Source organism: Saccopteryx leptura, chromosome 1 (assembly GCF_036850995.1).
Source record: "Saccopteryx leptura isolate mSacLep1 chromosome 1, mSacLep1_pri_phased_curated, whole genome shotgun sequence".
In the NCBI taxonomy this organism is placed as follows: Eukaryota; Metazoa; Chordata; class Mammalia; order Chiroptera; family Emballonuridae; genus Saccopteryx; species Saccopteryx leptura.
In genome coordinates, this window is record NC_089503.1 from 13,889,166 (window position 1) to 13,915,185 (window position 26,020).

Consider the following 26,020-nt stretch of genomic DNA (forward strand, 5'->3'; position numbering starts at 1 on the left):
ATATACTCTTCCTTAAGCAGAAGTGGGTCATCAAAAAGTCTTCATCCTCATCATTTTCATGCTGAGTAGGTTGAGGAGGAAGAGAAGAAGTTGGTCTTGCCTTCTCAGAAGAGAAGGAGGTGAAAAGGGAGGCAGGAGAAGCAGGCACACTCAGTGAGATACATTGCAATTTTTGTCTGACCCCTTTGCCTTTTCATTTCGTCTTTTGCCAGCTTTCTGCCTCTTCACAATAGGTTATTTTCCCCCATTGTAGCAGGTTCTGCACATGCTTACCAATATATGTGTTCTCTCTCTTTTTTTCTTAAGACCGCAGTTAGACCACATTGTCAGTCTCACTTGTAGTTAAGTATGGCAATGTGCTTGAATTATGGCTAGTGGATTTTTAGTGAAGTGATGGCACCATTTCTATGCCTGGCCTTTGCTCTTTTTTCACCATCAATGAGTTAATTGGAAGGAACGCTGAGGTCTCAGAGGAAGATAGAACTACACTATGGAAATAGCCTACATCCTGATAGGACTGTGTGGGGCAGAGAATCTTTGCTACCTCATACAGCATCTTGATGTAGGAGAACAATAAAATTTTATTGTGCTAAGTCACTGAAATTTTGGGGTGTCTTCCCTGACTAATACACTTATCCTAACAATGTCTCAATGACAAGATCTCTTATGATACTTTTCTACCATGTGGCTTCCCTCCCTATTTTCAACCTTCTTTTCTATAAAAAACTGACAATTTGCATATGAAAAAATCTCAGTTTCCAAGTTGTATAAAGGCATGAGTCATAAAAGTGATTTCACTTGGGGTAGGGATATTTGGTAGAATAAGTGGTTAGAAAAAAATGTGAGCATTCATACAGTTCTTTGGAAGTAAGAGGGTGTTATGCAGGAAACTTTCCTTAGTATTTATGTCCCCCTTAGTATTTGAAGTGAATCCCTAAACTCTAGGTATCTGGAGTTTCTAGGACAGTCCAAATGTCTTGAAATAAAATTTTCTCAAAGATGCACAATTCAACTGTACAACCATTACGAGCTATGTTGTTAAAATTTCTGATGGCTTGAGAAATTGCTTATGCAATGCAGATTGTTGGATACAGAATTGTGTCATCTCAACTATGCACAGTGTCATCTCAACTATGTAAAAATTATGCATTTACTAACAAAAAATAGACCAACATTGTTAAAATGAAGGATGATTTTTATAGGTAATATATGAATGAATTAATAGTATAAAATTACAAATCTGTAAAAATCCTTAATAGATTGTATAAATTATTTTTTTCAAAAAATGGAATTGCTAAACTATAAAACCCAATGCCTTACCCTAACAGCACATACATAGTGCAGAATCTTCATTGATGCTGTTGAATACATCATCTGAAATGAATGAAGCAGGTTTGTAAAAAGATGTAATGTCCGTGGGTGAGTACCATTCCTAAAGAATCATGGTATCATTAAAAGAATTTAGTCTTTGTATTTTGATTGAGGAATTGCTGCTGCCTAGTTTTGTTACCCTGGCAAAGACATTAATTCTCTCTCAACATCATTTTATCTATTTGGGTGAAAATAACCCTGGCCTTCTCATTTCATGAATGATAAAAATTGGTGAAGTTTCTCCACACCATTTTAGAAAGTGGGTAAAATTTTGATAGTTTCTTTTTTCTCCTCTGTCACAATGACTCCAAAATGTTCAAGAAGATTATACTTTTTTAGGTAGCTTTTTATGGTTATACAGATTTTCAAGGATTCTGGGAAACCCTGATTTAGTTGATTTGGAGAAATTCCTGTATTTCTAATAAGCCGGCCCAGATGATCTTGATGTGGATGGTGTGAAGATCATCTTTCAAAAAAGTTTTTACTTCTTTTCCTTTCTAAAACTAATTCTTACCCCTCCAAAACTTTTGTCCAGTAAGTGTTCACTTTTCTCATTTTTATAATTCTTCCTCCATTCTTTGTCCTCGTTTACTTTACACAAAGCAAAGGACAACATGTGCGAAGCTCAGTCTTGTACCAACAGCAACATCACCAAGGAGTTCTTGTCTTTTCCAGGTCATATAGTTAAAGGTATTGGGTCAGGCATTTTGAAGTGAATCCCAATTTTTCAAATATTCTGTTTGTCCTAATGGTAGGTACTATGTCAATAACCCTGCAGCTTGACAAATTCTGCCAACTTTAGAACATTGCCTTATTATTATTGCATTGGAAGAGCTGATCGGCTACAAGTGATAATGTATAAATAAGATGCTTCAGTGGGAAACATTTTATAATGTAAACGTTCTCTAACACATTCCCTACCTTCCTCTGGTCCTAGAAGCCTCTGACTTCACGTCAGTAGATGGTTTCTCTGGTTTGCTCTTTAGGAACCTAGTGCTTCTTGGTGATTTATGCAAAAACAGTGACAGCCTCAGTCAGTGTAGGTTTTGTGGTTGAGTCTATCAGGTGGCGGTCATAGAAACTTCTCCATTGCCACGCTGAATGTGGAAAGTGGTGTATGTACAGGTCTACAATAAAAATACAGGTAAACAGAATTGTTTGACAGCCAGTGTCTGTTTTTATTTTCAGTCTTTCAATTAAGTAAGATTTTTATTGTAAAGAATTTGTATTTGTATTGTACATCCCCACGAATATTCTGTAACTACTGGTTTGTACTTCTTAATCCCTTAATCTTTTCAGCCACCCCAGTTTCTTCCATCTGGCAACTGTCAACATATTCTCTATTTATGAGTGTTTCTGTTCTGCTCATTTGCTTATTTTGTATTTTAGATCCAGTTGTTGATGGGTATGTATTTATTGTCATTTTATTATTTATATTTTTCATCATTTTTTCCCCTTCTTCTTAGGAAGACCCTTTAAGATTCCATGTATTAGTGGATTCATGGTAAATAACTTCTTTAGCTTTTTTCTTACCTGGGACGCTCTTTACAAGTCCTTTGATTCTAAATATTCAATGATATTAGAAGACGTATATATGGAGTCCAATGGGTACAAGGTTTATTGTGATGATTACTTAGTAAGTTATATAATATCTAATTACTGGCTTATACACCAGAAACTAATAAAATATTGTGTGTCAACTGTAATTGAAGAAAAAAATAATTTAAAGTCAGAAAGCTTGTAGAAACACCTCCCTCTGAAAACAATTTGTATTTGTTAATTCATATTTTTCTCCCTGCAAACCCTTGGAAAAAGCACTCACCAGAGGTCAATCCTGTGAACCATTTATTCAAAAAATTGCAGGTCTTTCATACTGGAAAGTACTTAAAAAATCTACAAAGCCAGTGTGTATATTTTGAACTGGTAAGCTGTCCAAATTTTTTCTTAGACTATATGTGTGTGCCCTTCACTGCCACCTCCAGACACCCAGAGTAACACTGAGTAAAGACAAGAGCCAATATTCTCCTGGCCTTCAAGGCGTGGTACCAAAGTGTTACTTTTCCATTTTCATAGAAAACTCTTCCTTCTTTGAATGCTGTACCATGTGGCTAAGATAAAGTTTCACCCATTCTTGTTGCTCTCAGAGAAATTTTTCTCTAGTCATTAATGTATTTGGCACCTGGCTCACAGACGTTTCTCTCCATTAAACTCCTGTCACATCCTGGTGATGTCTATGACATCTGCAACACCCATTTCTATACTGACTTAAAGTAGAAGTCAACAGCCATGTACCTAGCGCTGACTTACTTCTGAAATCCTAACCTCTAATAGTCTAATTCTGATCCCCATCTCCTACTTTATGAATTCATTCTCCCTGTCTATCAACATTCTTAAGTCTCTGACTTCATAAATTGGTTTCATCTCTTGTTCTTTATATCTTTTCCTATTTGATTGGTCCCCAACCTAATTTATTTCTCTCCTCTCTTACATTCCACAATTTTAATTCAGTTTAAAGTGTTTCATTCAATTAGCCTCATTAAATTTTCTGTTATTCTTATTTTCTGCTCTGATATGATTTTTTTAAAGAAAATTTAATTTAAGAGGGTGACATTGATCAACAAGAATACATAGATTTCAGGTAAATATTCTCACATCATTTGAACAGTTAATTATGTTGTATACCCATCAGCCAAAATAAGATCATTTTCTGTCACCTTATATTTGTTCCTCTTTACACCCTTCCCCATCCCCTCCTGCTCCCCTTCACCCCCCAAAATTACTGTACCCTTTTCTATGTCCATGTGTCTCAGTTTTATATTCTATTTATGTGTGAAATCATACAGTTTTTAGCTTTTTCTGATTTACTTATTTCACTCAATATAATGTTCTCAAGGTCCATCCATGTTGTAAATGACACTATGTCATCATTTCCTATGGCTGAGTAGTATTCCCTTCTATAGATGTACCACATCTTCTTTATCCAACCTTCTATTGAGGGGGCACTTTGGTTGTTTCCATGTCTTGGCTACTGTGAACAATGCTGCAGTGAACACAGGGGTGCATATATTTTTATGTACCAATGTTTTCGAGTTTTGGGGGTATATACCCAGTAGAGGTCATATGGTAGTTCTAGTCTTAATTTTTTGAGGAGCCACCATACTTTCTTCCATAATTCTTGTACTACTCTACATTCCCACCAACAGTGAATGAGGGTTCCTTTTTCTCCACAGCCTCTCCAGTACTTGTTATTACCTGTCTTGTTGATAATAGCTAATCTAAGAGGTGTGAGGTGGCATCTCATTGTAGTTTTGATTTCCTTTCTCTAATAGCTGGTGAAGAAGAGCATCTTCTCATATATCTTTGAGCCATTTGTATTTCTTTTTGGGAGAAGTGTCTGTTCATGTCCTCTCTTCATTTTTAAATTGAATTGCTTGTTTGTTGCTGAGATTTGTGAGTTCTTTATATATTTTAGATATTAACCGCTTATCAGAGCTGTTGTTTACAAATATTATCTCCCATTTAGTTGGCTGTCTATTTTGACATGAAAATTTAACCCTGGTTCATTTCAATTTGTCTTTTCTTCTACTGGTCTCTGGATGCTGAGCTCTTACATGTGGATGAGTACCACTTTCAAAATGATAGTGTTTCACCTTCACCTAGTGCTAAGTAATGCTTGACAATCCCTCTATGTATTCCTGTTCTGCATTTTCTCTAACATTAGAAACCATTCAAATTGTACTTGTTTCCATTAAAATTCTTTTCTTCTTTGTCTACACTTTTCTGGTAAACATTTTTATTCTTATTTCTAAAGGATGAATTTCCATTCTATTTCATTCAGAAATAGATATTCAAAGACAGCATGTTAACTTTCTATTTCTTCTAACATCAAGTACTCACACATCCACACGTGCTCTAAAATTACTTTTTCCCATTTTGTAAAAGAGGTACTCTTTCTATCTAAAACTAATACCAACACCTACACCGAGAGATATGATTGAAGATTAAACTCTCGTTTACATGAAGCCAGATCTATTGACCTTAGGGCCCATTATTATAGCCTTGTGCTCTGCTGCCTCTTCAGGAAGAATGGTATTCGTGTGTTAGTTGTGCCCCTGAATGGAAACAAACACAGTGGCTAATCTATCAGCATTAGTGTAATAAGGCCTGAACAGTGTTAAAAACAAGACAACAGGTCCAAAATGGAATCATATGTGCTAAGTCCCACATCACCAACCAAACTGAAATTTAATTACAGTTTTGAGCTTTTTCAGAAATAAAATCTTAAACCAGTCAATCAAGAATTACCTGGTCAGCACTGTTGAAATAATCTCCCTAATCGACTCCTGTCATCCCCTAAAGGAAGGTGAGCTTGCCACAACCAATCTGGTTTTTGCATGACATAACTTCCTTGTGCACCACTCCCTTCTGCCTGCCAAAGTCTTTTATTTTGTACAGTTTCTCACAGCTCCTTTCTATCTGCTAAATAAGATGTTGCTCACTTTAAGAATTATTAAATAAAGTCAGTAAGATCTTTAAAAAAAATTCTCATCTAGCCTGACCAGGCGGTAGTGCAGTAGATAGAGCATCGAACTGGAATGCGGAAGACCCAGGTTCAAGACCCCGAGGTCGCCGACTTGAGCACGGGCTCATCTGGTTTGAGCACAGGCTCAGCAACTTGAGCGTGGGGTCACTGACTTGAGCAAGGGGTCACTCTCTCTGATGTAGCTCCCTGGTCAAGGCACATATGAGAAATCAATCAATGAACAACTAAGGTGCCACAACGAAGAGGTGATGCTTCTCATCTCTCTCCCTTCCTGTCTGTCTGCCCCTATCTGTCCCTCTCTCTGACTCTCTCTGTCTCTGGCACAAAAACAAAAAAACTCTCATCTATGGAGTTTATTTTCCCTTTTCATTTCTTATTCTATCTATTGGTGCATCAACTAGTGTTCATTTTACCTGTTTTCTGGAGTGAGCATAAATATGCTCAACTTTCTCATGGAATATGGAATGCCTTCCTTTGAGCTCATGCTCTCTCTGGCCCTCCTCCACCCCCCCTCCATCCTCTCTTCATTCTCATATTCTTTTTCTTCTTTTCTTAGAGAAGCTCTTTGAAATACTTATTTTCATTTCTTCACATTTCATTTGTTCTCTAATCCCCTTAAACTGGATTTCTTCAACACTCTATGGGGTAGTTAGTAAATCATTATCATTTATAGACCAGAAAACCAAGGTACAGTAGAATTAAGTAATTTGCCCAGTATCATATAGCTTCTAATTAGCAAAATCAAGTTGGTCATGAATAAAAACTTAATCTCAAGAGTGCTCATTCTTGCCTTGAGAACATATTTGTTAATCTCAGTGAATCCTTTGTTATTGGAATTCTGAATGATGTAAAAATCAAAATGAAAATCTCAGAAATATTTATAGAAGTTGAATAAATTTGAAAAATTATTTCAGAAAGAGGTGCAGTACCTGTGCTTTCGACCGGACATATTCCTCCAAGGAGTTTGTGAGGAGTTTAGTGAATCGGGTAGCAATGAAATGGCTGTAATAAAGTCCAGACCATAAAGTAGAACAATCTATGTGTCTGTTTTGTGTCTTTGCGTGTCTTCCAGCACTTCTCATTCCTTAACGTTTCTTGAACCCTTCTTTAGGCAAAGGTACCTGCCAAGATGTTCCAATTACAATGTCCACACGTGTTGCAGATGCTAGAGAAATCCTTGAGGAAGCTCCTCCCTGAGTCTCTAAAGGTGAGAGTGGAACCTTCTTAAGGAAGAAAGGTTTAGCAACTGCCTATGAAAAAGGTGGAAAGAGAATTAGCATTCACTGAGCACATGTTTTGTGCTCATCTTGCATCTCATTTAGTTCACAACTTCTTGCTGCAAAGAAGGCATATTATATCTATGTAACCAAAGAGGAACTGGAGGCTCAGTTATATGACTTGTTCAAGATCACACCGGTAAGCAATGGCAACATTATAATTTGAACCCATTTTGATCTTTCTTCTGTGATGACCCCGAACAAGTTTCTTGTGCCATTTTGAGAACTATGTCAGTAAACAAGGGAATTTTTTCCAGAATTGTAAAATTAACTGACACTAACACATTAATGCTTAAATTATTCTTTCTAAATTATCAAGTGACTAATGATAGGTTAATCAATCCAAGTCACTGGTCCTTGCAGGATAGGGCACTGACTAAAGCAGGATACGGCAACTGTGGAGAAGGCAGGCTTTGAGGTCAGACTGCTGTGATTCTATACTTCACTGTTTTCTGGGTAAAATTGTAAAACATCTATGAATCTCAGTGTTCTTGCATATAAAATGAGTAATACCAAAAAGCCAATAGTTTTTGGTAGATGTTCCTCAACCTATAACAGGATTAACATTTTCTTCACACCTTGTTAAGAATATAAAACGATATGATAAAATTAGTGGATAACACTTCTTAAACAGTTAGTATGTATCAAGAATAACGCCAAGTACTCTGCATGAAGTGCAATGTTATACTTGAATGATGCAATCACAGAATCACTGCCTCTCAAGTCCCAGACTTGAGGTAGGTTACAGAATAGAACCTCTTCAATGAAAGAAGAATGGGTGTCCTAGAGGAAGAATCACGACACCAACAAAAACATATACTGCCATCTTTCTCCCAAATTTCTCCAAAGAGACTTTCCACCTTTAACCAGGTGATCCTGCATTTGTGAAAAACTAATTAGAAATTCTTTATCAAATATGGATTAAATGCATACCTGTTCTACCCTTTAATTACTACTAGAAAGAGTGACTTCAGATCAACTCAGCTAAAATGAAAATTATCTGTTTTGCTAGGCACCACATAAGATTAGTCTATATTTAACACTTACCTGCCTTTAACTGGCAATTCTATGTAATGAATTAAAATATTCTACTGATAATAAGCTTTTTATATTTTTAGGCAAAGGAGGTAATAAATCTGTCAGATAATCTGAGGACTATGACATTTTCATCTTGAGTGGCTTCTTCGAAAGTTTTCCAGGTTAAAATTTGTCTTCCATGTTCCATTGGGCAGATGTCTGGTGTTTAAATTGTTCTTTATTGTGTTAAGTGGTTCTCAAAAGTTTTTTGAGAAAACTCTTGTCAGTACTCTGAGCCCCTCTATAGTGAGGCAAAGTAAGCCTTCATATTAGATCCTGGATTAGTGACACAATCGTGTGCAGAGAAAAGAGGAGTGATCTCAGTTATATTTAATCTAGTGTATATGAATGTCACTTATCCCAAGCTTCAGTGTTTAAAAAAAATGTAACCTCTTTATTTTTATCTAAAACTGCATTTGATATTTATATCAAGTCCTTGCTGATGGCAGAATTTTAATAATTTAATAGAAAATTAGTAAAGTCAAAGTTTGCTCCCTCCTCTTCGTTCTTAGTATGGCATTATGTTTTTATGGCAAGCATAGAAAAGTACAGGGTCAGATGTGGTCTTTGGTCGTTGAAATGCTCATTATTCTTCTATTGGTCTTGATCTTTGGTATCTTTCTATATCATCTGCTAAGGCATCATGTTTCAGCTGCACTGAGTCCCTGAGGTGCCCCTGGTTTGCACTGCTGTTTTCCCTCTCCTCACACGCGTGGGGCCCCTTCCAGCTTAGAGATTCTGTCTTAGACTCTTCCATGATCTTCTTGATGGTGCCAATGTTTCAACAGATACCTATGGAAAAGTCTAAACAGACTGCCTAATGGGTGATGTTCTTGGACTTTGGTCACCAAACATTATACTCTGTCTCTATTTGTTAACTAGGCAGGAAATGCTTACCATTCCGGAAGGTAATTTGTTGATATGTGTAAGAAAAAAATTTTTCAACAGCTGTTGACCACTGAAACAAAAATATCTCTTACAAAAATGTGTAATAATGGACATATTTGTAAATATTTTTGCAGTATAAATGTTTCTTAAAGAATAAATTCTTAAATTAAAAGAAATATGAAAAACTGAAATGCTTAAAACTTTATTTTTACTGATATTACTTTATTTTTTGTTGGTAACCTTATCATATTTTTTATTAATTTTAATGGGGTGACATTGAAAAATCAGGGTACATATGTTCAGAGAAAACTTCTCCAGATTGTTTTGACATTTGATTATGTTGCATACCACTCACCCAAAGTCAAATTGTCTTCCATCACCTTCTATCTGGTTTTCTTTGTGCCCTTCTCCTCCCCCCAGCAATAGGAGACAAAAAAAAAATTGAATTAGAATTCTTCCATATATTTGATAGTATGCAGTCATTAAAAATGATTATGTAGACATGTGTTTACTGACATGAAAATATTCCCATTTTATAGTGTCGGATGTTTGTATGTGTATGTGGAGAGGTCTAGATTTTAAACAAATATATATATGGTAATTTTACTATTTAAATATTGTGTGTCAGTGGCCAAAACTTGGAAACAACCAAAAAGCCCTTCAATAGATGACTGGATAAAGAAGATGTGGTACATATATACTATGGAATACTCCTCAGCCATAAGAAATGATGACATCGGACCATTTACAACAATATGGATGGATCTTGATAACATTATACGGAGTGAAATAAGTAAATCAGAAAAAACTAAGACATATATGACTCCATACATAGGTGGGACATAAAAACGAGACTAAGAGACATGGACAAGAGTGGGGTGGTTATGGGGGGGGGGGAGGAGGGAGGAGAGGAAGGGAGAGGAGGTAGGTGAAGGGCATAAAGAAAACTAGATAGAAGGTGATGGAAGACAATTTGACTTTGGGTTATGGGTATGCAACATAATGAAATGTCAAAATAACCTGTAGATGTTTTCTCTGAACATATGTACCCTGATTTATTAATATCACCCCATTAAAATTAATAAAAATAAAATAACAACAAAAAAATAAAAAAAAATATTGTGTGTGATTATGTTTAAATGTGGAATAAAATAGATATGTCACTAAGTTCTACAATGAGATAATGAATAAATTTAATAATTAATTTTTTTTTTTTTTTTGCTATTTTCTGAAGCTGGAAACAGGGAGAGACAGTCAGACAGACTCCCACATGCGCCCGACCGGGATCCACCCGGCACGCCCACCAGGGGCGATGCTCTGCCCACCAGGGGGCGATGCTCTGCCCATCCTGGGCATCACCATGTTGCGACCAGAGCCAATCTAGCACCTGGGGCAGAGGCCAAGGAGCCATCCCCAGCGCCCGGGCCATCTTTGCTCCAGTGGAGCCTTGGCTGCGGGAGGGGAAGAGAGACAGAGAGGAAGGCGCGGCGGAGGGGTGGAGAAGCAAATGGGCGCTTCTCCTGTGTGCCCTGGCCGGGAATCGAACCCGGGTCCTCCGCACGCTAGGCCGACGCTCTACCGCTGAGCCAACCGGCCAGGGCCAATAATTAATTTTATTCATCTGAATATTTAACAACATATATATAATATTCTTATGGTTTGACCCAAAAATCTATTTCCATTGGCATAATAAAGTAATACCTGAAGACTATTAGAAATAAATATCCCCCCCCCAAAAAATGAATACCTTACCAGTTACCTACCCTGATTTCACAGAAGTAATCCTTGTCCTGATAAAACAGGGCACTTTTCCATTCTTCTTAATAAACTGACCCTCTCAATTTTTTTTTTATGCTACAGGTTTATGGGACCACCCATTCAAGCTAAAGGCCCCAGTGGACAGGTTGGCTGATTTTAATACAGTGGTTGTCTGCCCTCAGGAGGAGCAGGTAAAGTGCCAGATGCAGACTGTATGCATTTTTATTTGCTGCATGTGTCTACCACACATGTGGCCATATAGACCCAGGGACACAGAAATGAATAATGGTGATGGTAAACAAGTCATTGTCCTCAAGGAGCTCACAGCTTGGAGGAAAAGATAGACAAACAAATAAATTACAGTATAGTATAAAAATGTACAAAAACATTCAAGAGCATACAAGCCACAGAAGCAGCACTGACCAGAGATGATTAAAGCTATAGATGTCAGGGGGTGCAGAGAGAAGGTCAGAGAGCCTTCCTGGCAAACTTTTTACCTAAATTGGATTTTAAAGATAAATTGTTTTTTGACAGCATATGGTCAGAGCATTTTGACAGGTTAGTAATAACAGAAGGTGCATTATAAGCAGAGAAAATAACACCTAAACATATGTAATGTTAAATACGAGGAATATTAGTAAAATATAAAAAACCAATTGTAATCAAGGGTAGTCAACCTTTTTATACCTACCATCCACTTTTGTTTCTCTGTCAGTAGTAAAATTTTCTAACTGCCCACCGGTTCCACAGTAATGGTGATTTATAAAGTAGGGAAATAACTTTACTTTATAAAATTTATAAAGTAGAGTTACAGCAAGTTAAAGCATATAATAATAATTACTTACCAAGTACTTTATGTTGGATTTTCGCTAAGTTTGGCAGAATAAATCTTTATAAAACAACTTTCTATAGTTAAATCTATCTTTTTATTTATACTTTGGTAGCTCCGCTACCACCCACCATGAAAGCTAGAACGCCCACTAGTGGGCGGTAGGGACCAGGTTGACTACCACTAAACTGTAATGTTTGTATTTGGGAATTTATTTTCAGTATCAGATTTTAAAAAATAACTCAAACTCAAATATGACAAACTCACAGGTAACATCATACTTAACATGAGGTAAAATTGAAAACATTTACCTTAAGATCAGAAACAGGCATATATGAACAAACAAGAGAGAGCCCAAGTGAACCACTTAACTTCCCACCTTAAGGAACTAGAAAAAGAAGAACAAAGACAACCCAAAACCAGCCGAAGAAAGGAGATAATAAAAATCAGAGCAGAAATAAATGAATTAGAGAACAGAAAAACTATAGAAAAAATTAATAGAACAAGGAGCTGGTTCTTTGAAAAGATCAACAAAATTGACAAACCGTTGGCAAGACTTACCAAGGAAAAAAGAGAAAGAACTCATATAAACAAAATCCAAAATGAAAGAGGAGAAATCACCACGGACACCGTAGATATACAAAGAATTATTGTAGAATACTATGAAAAACTTTATGCCACTAAATTCAACAACCTAGAAGAAATGGATAAATTCCTAGAAAAATACAACCTTCCTAGACTGAGTCAAGAAGAAGCAGAAAGCCTAAACAGACCTATCAGTAGAGAAGAAATAGAAAAAACCATTAAAAACCTCCCCAAAAATAAAAGTCCAGGCCCTGACGGCTATACCAGCGAATTTTATCAAACATTCAAAGAAGACTTGGTTCCTATTCTACTCAAAGTCTTCCAAAAAATTGAAGAAGAAGCAATACTTCCAAACACATTTTACGAAGCCAACATAACCCTCATACCAAAACCAGGCAAGGATGGCACAAAAAAAGAAAACTACAGACCAATATCTCTAATGAATACAGATGCTAAAATACTAAACAAAATACTAGCAAATCGAATACAACAACATATTAAAAAAATAATACATCATGATCAAGTGGGATTCATCCCAGAATCTCAAGGATGGTTCAACATACATAAAACGGTTAATGTAATACACCATATCAACAAAACAAAGAACAAAAACCACATGATCTTATCAATAGACGCAGAAAAGGCTTTCGATAAAATACAACACAATTTTATGTTTAAGACTCTCAACAAAATGGGTATAGAAGGAAAATATCTCAACATGATAAAGGCCATATATGATAAACCATCAGCTAACATCATATTAAATGGCACTAAACTGAAGGCTTTCCCCCTTAAATCAGGAACAAGACAGGGTTGTCCACTCTCTCCACTATTATTTAATGTGGTACTAGAGGTTCTAGCCAGAGCAATCAGACAAGACAAAGAAATAAAAGGCATCCATATCGGAAAAGAAGTAAAGGTATCACTTTTTGCAGATGATATGATACTATACATCGAAAACCCCAAAGAATCCACAAAAAGACTACTAGAAACAATAAGCCAATACAGTAAGGTCGCAGGATACAAAATTAACATACAGAAGTCAATAGCCTTTCTATATGCCAACAATGAAACAACTGAGAAGGAACTCAAAAGAATAATCCCCTTCACGATTGCAACAAAAAAAATAAAATACTTAGGAATAAACATAACAAAGAATGTAAAGGACTTATATAATGAAAACTATAAACCATTGTTAAGGGAAATCGAAAAAGATATAATGAGATGGAAGAATATACCTTGTTCTTGGCTAGGAAGAATAAATATAATCAAGATGGCTATATTACCCAAAGCAATATACAAATTTAATGCAATTCCCATCAAACTTCCAATGACATTTTTTAAAGAAATAGAGCAAAAAATCATCAGATTTATATGGAAGTATAAAAAACCCCGAATAGCCAAAGCAATCCTAAAGAAAAAGAATGAAGCTGGGGGCATTACAATACCTGACTTCAAACTCTATTATAGGGCCACGACAATCAAAACAGCATGGTATTGGCAGAAAAATAGACACTCAGACCAATGGAACAGAATAGAAAGTCCAGAAATAAAACCACATATATATAGTCAAATAATTTTTGATAAAGGGGCCAACAACACACAATGGAGAAAAGAAAGCCTCTTCAATAAATGGTGCTGGGAAAACTGGAAAGCCACATGCAAAAGAATGAAACTGGACTACAGTCTCTCCCCCTGTACAAAAATTAACTCAAAATGGATCAAAGATCTAAACATAAGACCTGAAACAATTAAGTACATAGAAGAAGACATAGGTACTCAACTCAGGGACCTGGGTTTTAAAGAGCATTTTATGAATTTGACTCCAATGGCAAGAGAAGTGAAGGCAAAAATTAATGAATGGGACTACATCAGACTAAGAAGTTTTTGCTCAGCAAGAGAAACTGATAACAAAATAAACGGAAAGCCAACTAAATGGGAAATGATTTTTTCAAACGACAGCTCAGATAAGGGCCTAATATCCAAAATATACAAAGAACTCATAAAACTCAACAACAAATAAACAAACAATCCAATAAAAAAATGGGAAGAGGATATGAATAGACACTTCTCCCAGGAAGAAATACAAATGGCCAACAGATATATGAAAAGATGCTCATCTTCTTTAGCTATTAGAGAAATGCAAATCAAAACGGCAATGAGATACCACCTCACACCTGTTCGATTAGCTGTTATTAGCAAGTCAGGTAATAGCAAATGTTGGAGGGGCTGTGGAGAAAAAGGAACCCTCATACACTGTTGGTGGGAATGTAAAGTAGTACAACCATTATGGAAGAAAGTATGGTGGTTCCTCAAAAAACTGAAAATAGAACTACCTTATGACCCAGCAATCCCTCTACTGGGTATATATCCCAAAAACTCAGAAACATTGATACGTAAAGACACATGCAGCCCCATGTTTATTGCAGCATTGTTCACAGTGGCCAGGACATGGAAACAACCAAAAAGCCCATCAATAGATGACTGGATAAAGAAGATGTGGCACATATACACTATGGAATACTACTCAGCCATAAGAAATGATGACATCGGAACATTTACAGCAAAATGGTGGGATCTTGATAACATGATACGAAGCAAAATAAGTAAATCAGAAAAAAACAGGAACTGTATTATTCCATACGTAGGTGGGACATAATAGTGAAACTAAGAGACATTTATAAGAGTGTGGTGGTTACGGGGGGGAGGGGGGAATGGGAGAGGGATAGGGGGTGGGGAGGGGCACAAAGAAAACAAGATAGAAGGTGACAGAGGACAATCTGACTTTGGGTGGTGGGTATGCAACATAATTGAACGACAAGATAACCTGGACTTGTTATCTTTGAATATATGTATCCTGATTTATTGATGTCACCCCATTAAAAAAATAAAATTATATATAAAAAAAAAAAAAGAAAACATAGGCTTCAGGTACACACCTCTATAACATTTGAACTGTTGATTGCATTGTATGCCCATCACCCAAAGTCAAATAATTTTACATTACTGTATATTGTCCTTCTTTATTTCCCTCTCCCCCACCCCTCTCTGAAAACCACTTCACTTTTATCCATGTCCATGAGTCTGTTTTATATCCCACCTATGTGTGAAATCATATAGTTCTTAACTTAGTCTGATTTACTTATTTCACTCAATATAATGTTCTCAAGGTCCATTCAGGTTGTCATAAATGGCAATATATCATTATGTACTGCCCAGTATTCCACTGTATATATGTATCACAGCTTTATCCAATCCTCTGTCAAAGGACACTTTGGTTGTTTCCATGTCTTGGCCACTGTGAATAATGCTGCAAGCAACATGGGGGTACATGTGTCTTTACATACCAATGGTTTCAAGATTTTGGCATAGATACCCAGTAGAAGGACTGCTTGGTCATATGGTAATTCTAGTCTTAATTTTTTGAGGAACGATCATACTTTCTCTCATAATGGTTGTGCTAGCTTACATTCCCACCAGCAGTGAATGAGGGTTCCTTTTTCTCCACAGCCTCTCCAACACGTGTTATTACCTGTCCTGTTGATGATAGCCAATCTAACAGGTGTGAGGTGATATTTCATTATAGTTTTGATTTGCGTTTCTCTAATAACTAGTGAGGATGAGCATCTTTTCATATATCTGTTGGCCATTTGTATGTCTTCCTGGGAGAAGTGTCTGTTCATGTCCTCTTCCCATTTTTTAATTGGATTGTTTGCTTGTTTGTTGCTGAGCTTTGTGAGTTCTTTATATATTTTGGATATTAAACTTTTATCAGAACTGTTGTTTGCAAATATCTCCCATTTGGTTGGCTGCCTTTTTGTTTTGTTGTTGGTTTCTTTTGCTGTACAGAAGTTTTAGTTTAGTTTGTTATAGTCCTACTACTTTATTTTTGCCTTTATTTTCCTTGCCTTTGGAATTAAATTTATAAATTGTTCTCTATAGCCAAGACATTTTTTTATCTCTGCTTTTATTTTCTTCCTTGACCCAGTTATTTTTTTAAGAGGTTGTTGTTTAAATTCCACATTTTTCTGGATTTCTTTACTTGCTTTTTGCAGGGGAATTATAATTTCAGAGCATTATAGTCAGGGAATATGTTTGGTATGATTTCAACCCTCCTAAATTTATTGAAGCTAGATTTGTGGCCCATCTTGTGGTATATCCTTGAGAATGTTCCACGTGCACTGAAAAAGAATGCATAATCTGATGTTCTAAAATAGAATGTTATGTCAATGTCAATTATGTCCATTTGGATTTAGTGTGTCGTTTAAGGCCTGTATTTTTTTTTAATTGATTTTCTGTTTGGATGTGCTCTCTAAAGCTGTCAATGGTTTGTTGAGATCTCCAGATATGACTGTGGTATTTTTCTCTTTGTTGTTTTAGTTCTTGCTAGTGTATGTCTTATATATATTTGTGCTCCCTGATTTGTTGCATATATATTAAATAGTGTTATGTCTTCTTCATACAGTGTCCTTTTTTATTATTATGAATTGTCTCTTTGTTTCTTCATTCTCATTGGGTTCCTGTTCTTTGACTCCTTCCTTCATTTTCCAATAATAACATCTTTTATACTAACATTGAGAAGATTGTTTTGAAGAATTTTTGTGTTTTAATTATGTTGAAAATGCAAAGTATTTAAAAATAATAGTGCATTCTGGTTTACATTATAAAGACATTAAAAGTATTTATTTTGTATAACACTTATCACACATATGTGCAAATTCTAATACAAGGTTACTTGTGTTGATTTCAGTATAGTCATGTTCATCATCTGTTTGCTCAGAGATGTTAAAATAAAGTATGATTTACTCTTGAAATGGAAGCTTGCCTTTGATAATAATATTTCCTTTCTCCTGAGATTTATAGAATTATAAAGAATGATTTTTAAACTGGCAAATGTTTGGTTAATTTGAAATTGTAATACAAAATATAAATATCTAGTTTAACAAATTATTCTTAAGCACAAATTGATTGGTTGGTTAAATTTATTATGTGGTCTCATGATGTAAATGATTCAGTGATAATGATAGCACAGGTATATTAGAAATATCAACATTTAAGTTTGTAAAATAGTAAAGTAAGTATTCTTAAACTAAATATTAAAATAGTAAAGTGAATATTCTTAAACTAAATATTCTAACTACTTGGTATAATAAATTTGATTTATCTTATATTACTCAAACCAACAGAAGATGACAGATGACTTGATCATTACACCAACACCTATGTAATCTATTCTAAAGACCCCAATAACTGTCAAGAATCCCTTGGCATATCAGATGTCATTAACTGGACACAACATTTACAGATCCAAAGTAAGTAAGAAATACAGGATGTATGGTGGCTGCTGGGACTGCTATATCTATATCTGCCAGGTTACTTTTCACCCTGAGCCCATTCTCTTATTACCTTAAATTCCTTCTACCTATCACCAGACACTCAACTTGATCTTTATTCCTTGTATCAGCTGCCACCACCTCTTTCTGCAGTGGAGTAGAATTCGTATATTTCAAATTATGGAGTTAATATAAGAAACTATGAGTAGTGTAATTTCTTGTTAGCTGAGAATGTATTTTGCAGTCAACTTAAGATCCATACATAGATGGAACATAAAAATGAGACTCAGAGATATGGACAAGAATGTGATAGTAATGGGGTGAGAAGGGGAGGAAGAAAGAAAGAGGGGGTGGGGGAGGGGAGGGGCACAAAGAAAACCAGATAGAAGGTGACAGAAGACAATGGTGACTTTGGGTGAGGGCTATGCAACATAATCAAATGTCAAAATAATCTGAGATGTTTTCTCTGAACATATGTACCCTGATTTATCAATGTCACCACATTAAAATTAATAAATTAAAAAAAAAACATCCTTTAGGATGATCAGCTGTAAGAGCTAAGCTTGCACTATGGCCTTCCATTCCTAGAATGAGAATGACAACTTCTTGTGCCCTAAAGTACTTTCCAGGTACAAGGACAACTGTTATGGTTATGAATATGCCCTACAGAGTCAGACTGCTAAGAGTGGCATCCTTGTTCTGTCAGTCACTTGCTTTGTGATCTTGAGAAAGAGATGTAACTTATCGAATATGCAGTTTCATCATATTTAAAAAAATAAGGGTAATAAAAGTATATAAATTATAGGGTCAATATAAGGATCAAATTTGGAATTAGACCAATACCTGGGCATGTAGTATGTGCCCATGCAAGGGTGGCTATTATTTTTTAAATATCACTTCTCCTTTGATTTCACAGTAATATTGCCAGGATTTCTAGTATTATCTCTTTTTTTGCATAAGAGAAAATGTGCTCAGGCAGTGACATGTCCAAGTTCACATGGTCATTGGCAACACCAGAAGAAACATTGCCTGACTTTAAATCCTGCAAACTTCCATTGGGAAGCTTCTGGTAACATCTCACTTCTCTCCCTACTTTACCCCTTTCTAGGTTCACAGTCCAGCTTGGATGAGGTGATACAAAATCTTGCAGTCATTAAATCAGTCAAGGTCAAGCAAATACAAAACAATATCTATACTGCACCCACTATAGTAAGAAGACTGATGCCTTCCCTGCTAGAGGCAAAGAATTTGCCTCTTAAATATGACATCTTCAAAGCCATGTAAGTTTCAATAATAATAATAATAATAATAATAATAATAATAATACTCTCACTACTCACATCTTTCACTATTTCCAACTTACATTCACTCTACCCTCCCTACAACCCATTCCAGTATGATTCTTTTAGTACGTACGTGGATCATGTCCACACACCCACTTAAAACTACTGATATTTCTCAGCTCCCTTTGGATATTGGCTAAAGCCATTTGTGGACCTTCAAGGCCCACACCTCTTGGACTTCATCTTGTTTGTCCTGCTTTCTCCCACCAGTGGCTCTGGTCCTCTTTCTGCACTTGATCTCATGCACTCACATGTGCCTTTGGGTCACTACATTTGCACTTTTTCTACCTAAATGCTCTGCCCTCTGATCTTCACTCATTTGTCTTTTCTTGACAGTCAAACTCTCAAATGTCATTTCCTTGGAGAATTGTTCTCAGAATACCATGATTAATACCACCCTCTCTTGGGAGAGGGGAGGGGCACAAAAAAAACCCCCAAACCCTCAAAAAACAAACAAACAAACAAAAAATACCACCCTCTCTCATAATTCTTCATCATATAACCCAATTTTTATTTTCTCTATTGCAGTTATCACAATCTAAAATCAGCTTATTTATGTATTTACCTACCTGTTTATTTTTTTATCCTCTCTTATGATATCTCAAACTCCAAAGAGTAGGAGCCCTCTCTATATTGTTGCTTGATAAATCTTGAATGTCCAGAACACAACACATACTAGATGCTTGATAAATGCTAATGTAATGAAATCACAGAGCAAATGATTTCCAATAATGAATATTTAAAGAAATTATATATCACTCTCATTGATTTTTCAGTCTTACACTGAAGGTAACAGCAGTGATGGGGATTTGATCTGGAGATGTCTAATACCATGACTCACTATGTGTTAATGTACATGAAAAAGCTTCATTCATATTGCATCACACATTACACCTGAAAGACACCTCCTAAATCTATAATCTCCCTTGGTTTTCTTGGCTGTACTATGAGATAGAGAAAGTAAAAATATTATCCCCTTTCTGCTGACAGAAAACAGGCTCAGAGGATGGAATAGCTTGTTTACATATATGGAAGATCAAGGCATAACTGGGGCTTGAGTCTCAGTTGTCTACTTCTATAACATGGGCTCTTGCCAGGTCACATTTTGAAGCCCCTGTATACCAGCAGAAGCATTCAGACTTCAGGGCTCTGTACCTTGGTGGTCACCTGCTTTTTATATACAACACTACTCCTCTCTGGACTTGAACTATCCTACAGTGTCCAAAGGTCCTTCTCCCACCAACATTCTAAGGGTCTATGATTCTCAGCTCTGGCTTTGCATATGGCTTTGTAGTATATGCTTTGGGGCACTTGTTTATCTTCAGTTTACCTGTATTTCTTATCTGAAAACAGGCGTGATAATAATTTCCCCATTTAAGTGGAAAGTCACAGCAATGTGGAGAAGAACAATACTTAATTTTTATGTAATTATTATTGTTCATGTGGAACAAGTCTTATACTTATGCAATTATTCATATAATATTCATAATCTGCCTTTTGATGAGGATGCTATTAATATCTTTGTACTATAAGGAAAAAAAATGGCAGCAGGGAGACATTACGTTGCTTGCTCAAGATCACACAGTTAGTCAGATTATACATCCAGACATTCTTGCTGCAGAATCTGTACCTTCACCTGTGTTCTTATTTGCATTGTCTAAAGACAATTTGGGGGAAACAATTATAACACTCCACAGCTTGTGTGATATCATGAGCTGTTCTTTCCTCTTGTTTCCAGCAGCAAGGATGAGAAGTTTAAACTCTCATCCCTCAATGTTACCCACACTACCCTGGTAAATAAATTCTGGCATTTCGGAGGCAATGATAGGAGTCATAGATTCATCGAGCACTGTATCAAGAACTTTCCCACATTCTGTGTTATGGGGCCTGAGGGGACCCCTTTGTCCTGGGCCCTGATGGGCCAGACAGCAGAGATTCGGATAGCAGGCACTGTGCCTGAGTACCAGGGCCATGGTTTCATGTTCCACGTTGGAGGTGCCCTTACCCAGACTCTGGACTCACTCGGCCATGTTCCATATCTTCATATTAGCAGAGCTAACAATGCCATGCAGAAAGTCAAAATCACCACCTTATCCTCATGCCTTGTGACTGGAATGAGTGGAAATGTGAGCCTCGGTAAAGCAGCCCTGAACACAAGACAGTGTTGAGTGGACCTGTTATGTGGCAAGAGGAACGTCTGAATAGAGAGAAAGCATAAATGATGATCAGCAGTAAAGCATTTCATGTTATTTGGGCTCTGGGGAAGCAGTGACGAAAGTCAACAGGATCAACGCAGCTATGGCTCACAAATTACTCATAGATTTCCCTTAGGGTGCAGCAGACTGAGCACAGGTAGACCTTCCTGTAGTGAACCTTAGACACTACATGACACTCCACATTCAGCTGCATGCTTCGCTACTGCTTCCCTGGACTCCTAGCTCACCCATGGGTTGTTATCTGTGGAAGTATTTTGCCAAGATTTGGTATTATGGGCAGTGTAATTTCCCCCCTCTCTTTTCATTACCCTTTCTTTTTCTCACCCCAGTTTTACTGAGGTATAATTGATGAAGTTATGTTTAAAGTGTTCAACGTAATTATTTGATATATGAGTACCTTGTGAAAGAATTCCCACAGTCAAGTTAATTAACAGATTTATCTCTTCACATACTTACTTATTGTTTGTCAGAATGCTTAGGACCTATTCGCTTAGCAAATTTCAGTGATACAATACAATACATTACCAACTGTAGTCAGCACATTCTACATTAGATCCTCAGAACTCATTCATCTTATCACTGACAGTGTGTATCCTTTAATGACGCCTCTCTCTATGTCCTCCAACTCACACCCTGTCCTACACCATTCTACTCTCGTTTCCATGAGTTTGACTTTTTATTTTTATATTCCATATATAAATGACAGCGTATAGCATTTGTGTTTCTGTGTGGCTTACTTCACTAGTTTTTCAATATCTTTAGTAGTTTGTTTAGAAAATATTGATAATCAATAAAGAATACCTGTGACCCACTATTCTAATAGTGCCATTTATTCTCTTTCCAGCAGCATATTTATCCTTATTTAGAGTGTGTCCATGAAAAACAGAACAGGAGAATTTAAGTATTGTACCTTCTCACAGTACAGTAGCAAGGCAATTAACATTTTCATATTCAGAACTATGTACATGCAAAAAGAATATGGTACAATAGTTGAAAGCTTATAAAGCAAAAATAGTTTAAATTTAGATCAATCAGGGGAAATCTACTAAATTGTATATAATCTGTGATATTTACCCACATAAATGATTTACATTCTATAAGCTATATTAAAATAATATTGAATATAACTTTTTTTTTTTCTAAAGTTGGAAACGGGGAGGCAGTCAGAAAGACTCCCACATGCGCCCGACCAGGATCCACTCGGCAGGCCCACCAGGGGCGATGCTCTGCCCATCTGGGGTGTCGCTCTGTTGCAACCAGAGCCATTCTAGTGCCTGAGGCAGAGGCCACAGAGCCATCCTCAGTGCCTGGGCCAACTTTGCTCCAATGGAGCCTTGGCTGCGGGAGGGGAAGAGAGAGACAGAGAGGAAGGAGAGGGGGAGGGGTGGAGAAGAAGATGGGCGCTTCTCCTGTGTGCCTTGGCCGGGAATCAAACCCAGGACTTCTACACGCCAGGCTGAAGCTCTACCACTGAGCCAACCAGCCAGGGCGAATATAACTTTTCTAAGTGGACAAGAAAAATGAAAACTGGCCTGTTATCAACTTGTTTCAAGTTGTAGTAACAACACAAATTAAACGTTTCTGTACCTGGCCCTTTCTCTCTTTCATAATCAATGAGCTAATGGGAAAGAATTCTGAGGTCTCAAAGGAGGATAGAACTACACTATGGGAAAAGCCTGCATCCTGATAGGACTGTGTTAGATAGAGTAACTATGCTACTTCATACAGCATTGTGATTTGGGCAAGAAATAAAATTTTATTGTGCTAAGTCACTGAAATTTTAGAATGTCTACCCAGACTAATGCAGCTGTCCTCACAATGACAAGATCTGTTATGACAAGACCCTGCCATCAGCCTTCCCTCTCTTTTCTGTATTCAATCTTGTTTTCTACAAAAGACTGACAATTTCCACGTGTAAAATACCAAAGTTCCCAAGTTGCATAAAGCCATGAATCATAAAAGTGATTTCACTTGGGTAGGAATATTGGTAGAAAAAGCAATTAGAAAAAAATGTGACCATCCATACAGTTCTATGGAAGTAAGAGGGTGCATCCAGAAAACGTACCTGAGTAATTATGTCTCCTGGGTATCTGGAGTTCCTAGGACAGTCCAAGTGTTATGAGTTAAAATGCTTTCTAAGATTTAAAATTAAATTGGACAACCATTATGAACCATCTTTATAAAACTTTTCAATGGCTTGAGGAAAACCTTATGCAGTACTTATTGTGGTTACAAAATTGTGTCGTCTCAACCATGCACAGTGGGATGTCAACTATGTAAAAAATTATGCATTTACTGGCAGGAAATAGACTAACTTTTTTTAAAAGAAGGATTAATTTTTAGATAACATAACTACAATTTTGTAAACAAATTAATTGTATAAAATTACAAATCTGTACCAATTCTTTGATAGATGGTATGAATTATTTTTAGCTAAAAATATGAAATTGCTAAAACTATAATATAAGACCCAATGCCTTAACTAATGTGCACATTCATAGTTATTACTAAATCCTCATTGATGGTTATGAATATATCATCTGAAATGAATGAAGCAGGTTTATAAAATAATATAATGACCATGGGTAGAGGACTCACCTAAGAATCATAGTCTCATTAAAAGAATCTAATCTTTGGCTTCTGGTTGAGGTATTGCTGCTGGCTAGTTTTGCAACCCTGGAGAAGACATTAAAATTTCTCTTTCAACATTGTATTTACTTATTCACGTGAAAATAACTTTTGCTTTTCTCATTTCGTGAATGATTTGTGAGGTTGCTCCACAAATTTTAGAAAGTGGGAAAAATTCTGATAACTTCTTCTCTCTTTCCTCTGTCACCATATCTCCAAAATGTTCATGTAGATCAGACTCTTTTAAGTAGCTTTTTGTAAAATACAGATCCCCAAGGATTCTGGGAGGCCCCAATTTAGTTGATGAGGACAAGTTCCTGGTTTTCTAACAAACCAGCCCACATGATTTTGATTTGGATGGTGTGAGAAGCATAATTTTAAGAAACAAATTTTACCTCTATTCCTCTCTAAAACTAATTCTAATCTGTCACACTTCCCAAATTTTTCTCCAGTAACTGTTTATTTTTCTTGGATTTACAACTCCCCACTCCCAAGTTTCTTCATTCACTTTAAACAACAACAACAAAAAAGGGACAACATGTACGACGTTCAGTTCTTATACTAACAGCAGCATCATCAAGGAGTTCTTGGCTTCTCCCAAGTCACATGGTTAAAGGCCTTGGGCCAGGCATTTTGAAGTGAAGCCAGATTTTTCAAGTCTCTGTTTGCCCTAATGATACCATTTAAATAACCCTGCATTGGAAAACTCCTTCCAACTTCATAATATAGCTTTATTATGATTGCTTTGGGGTCAGGCAATCAGCTACAAATGATAATGTATGAATAAAAAGCCTCAGTGGGAAATGTTTAATATTTGTAGAAGTTATCTCATATAGAACATATTTCCTAACTTCCTCTGGTCTACAGAGCCGCTGACTTTAGATAGATGAACAGTTTCTTTGGTTTTCTCTTCAGAAACCTAGTAATTTTGGTGACTGATTGTACACAGTGGCAGCCTGACTCAGTTCAGGTTTTAGTGTGGTTGAGTCTGTAAGGTGGCGGTCACAGAAGCTTCTCCATGCCACACAGAGTGACTGTAGAAGGTGCTGTGCATACAGGTGTGCAGCAAACTTCAGGTAAGCAAGATGGTTTTGGAAAGCCAGTGTCTATTTTTTCAGCCTTTCAATTAATTAGAATCTTGATTTTTTTTAAAAAAAAAATGTCATTTACATCCCCATGACTATTCTGTACCTACCAATTTCTTAATCCCTTTATCATTTTATCCCAACCCACTAATCCCCCTTCCATGTGGCCACCAGTGACATGTTTTCTGTACCTATAAGTCTGTTTCTGTTCTTCTTGTTTGTTTATTTTTAAATATTTAAGTTGTTAAGAGATATGTGTTTATTGTCATCTTACTGTTTATATTTTTGGTCTTTTATTTCCCGTGTCTTCTATTTAAAGACCTTTTAACATTTCTTGTATTACTAGTCTTGTGGTGGTGAACTCCTTTAGCTTTTTCTTGTCTGGGAGTTCTTTATTTTTCCTTAGACTCTAAATATTCAATAATACTGCAATTACTATGTATGCTGTCCAATGGGTACAAGATTCATTGATATTATCATTTAGTAAGTTATGTAATGTCTAATCACTGGGTTGTGCAACTGAAACTAATAAAATATTGTTTGTCATCTGTAATTGAAAAATAAAAAAAATAATTTAAAGTCAAACCAAAAGAAGAAAAAAAGTGTCTGTAGAGACCTCTCCCTCCCAAAAGAGAATTTGTATTTGTTAATTCATTTTTTTTCTCCCTGCAAACCCTTGGAAATAGCACTCACCAGAGGTCAATATTGAGAATGATTTCTTAAAAAAATAGTATATCTCTAGTGCCCGATAGTACTTTAAAAATCTACACAACCAGTGTGTGTTATTTTGAATTGGTTAAGCTATCCCAATCCTTTCCTTAAACTATAAATTATTGATATGTGTATACCTCTTCCTGCCACTCTCCAGACACCCATAGTAATATTGTGAGTAAAGACAAGAGTCAGTATTCTCTGGTCTTCAATCTAAGGTTCTAAAGTATTATTTCTTCATTTGCATAGAAAACTCTTCCTTCTTTGAATGCTGTGCCATGTGGCTAAGATGAAGTTTTAGCCATTCCTGTTGCTCTCTGACAAATTTCTCTCCAGCTGTTGCTGTATTTGGCACCTGGCTCATGGACATTTCTCT

The 26,020-nt window shown here is 36.3% G+C and overlaps 1 protein-coding gene across 1 annotated transcript; it reads left to right on the top strand.

Moving 5' to 3' along the window:
• Positions 1 to 1,985: 1,985 nt before the first annotated feature.
• LOC136387911 (glycine N-phenylacetyltransferase-like) lies at positions 1,986 to 21,172 on the top strand. The gene is given in 6 exon segments (XM_066360021.1): positions 1,986 to 2,061; positions 11,017 to 11,105; positions 17,518 to 17,527; positions 17,530 to 17,640; positions 18,770 to 18,941; positions 20,746 to 21,172. Coding segments are annotated over 6 exon segments (885 nt in total).
• The last annotated feature ends 4,848 nt before the right edge of the window (positions 21,173 to 26,020 follow it).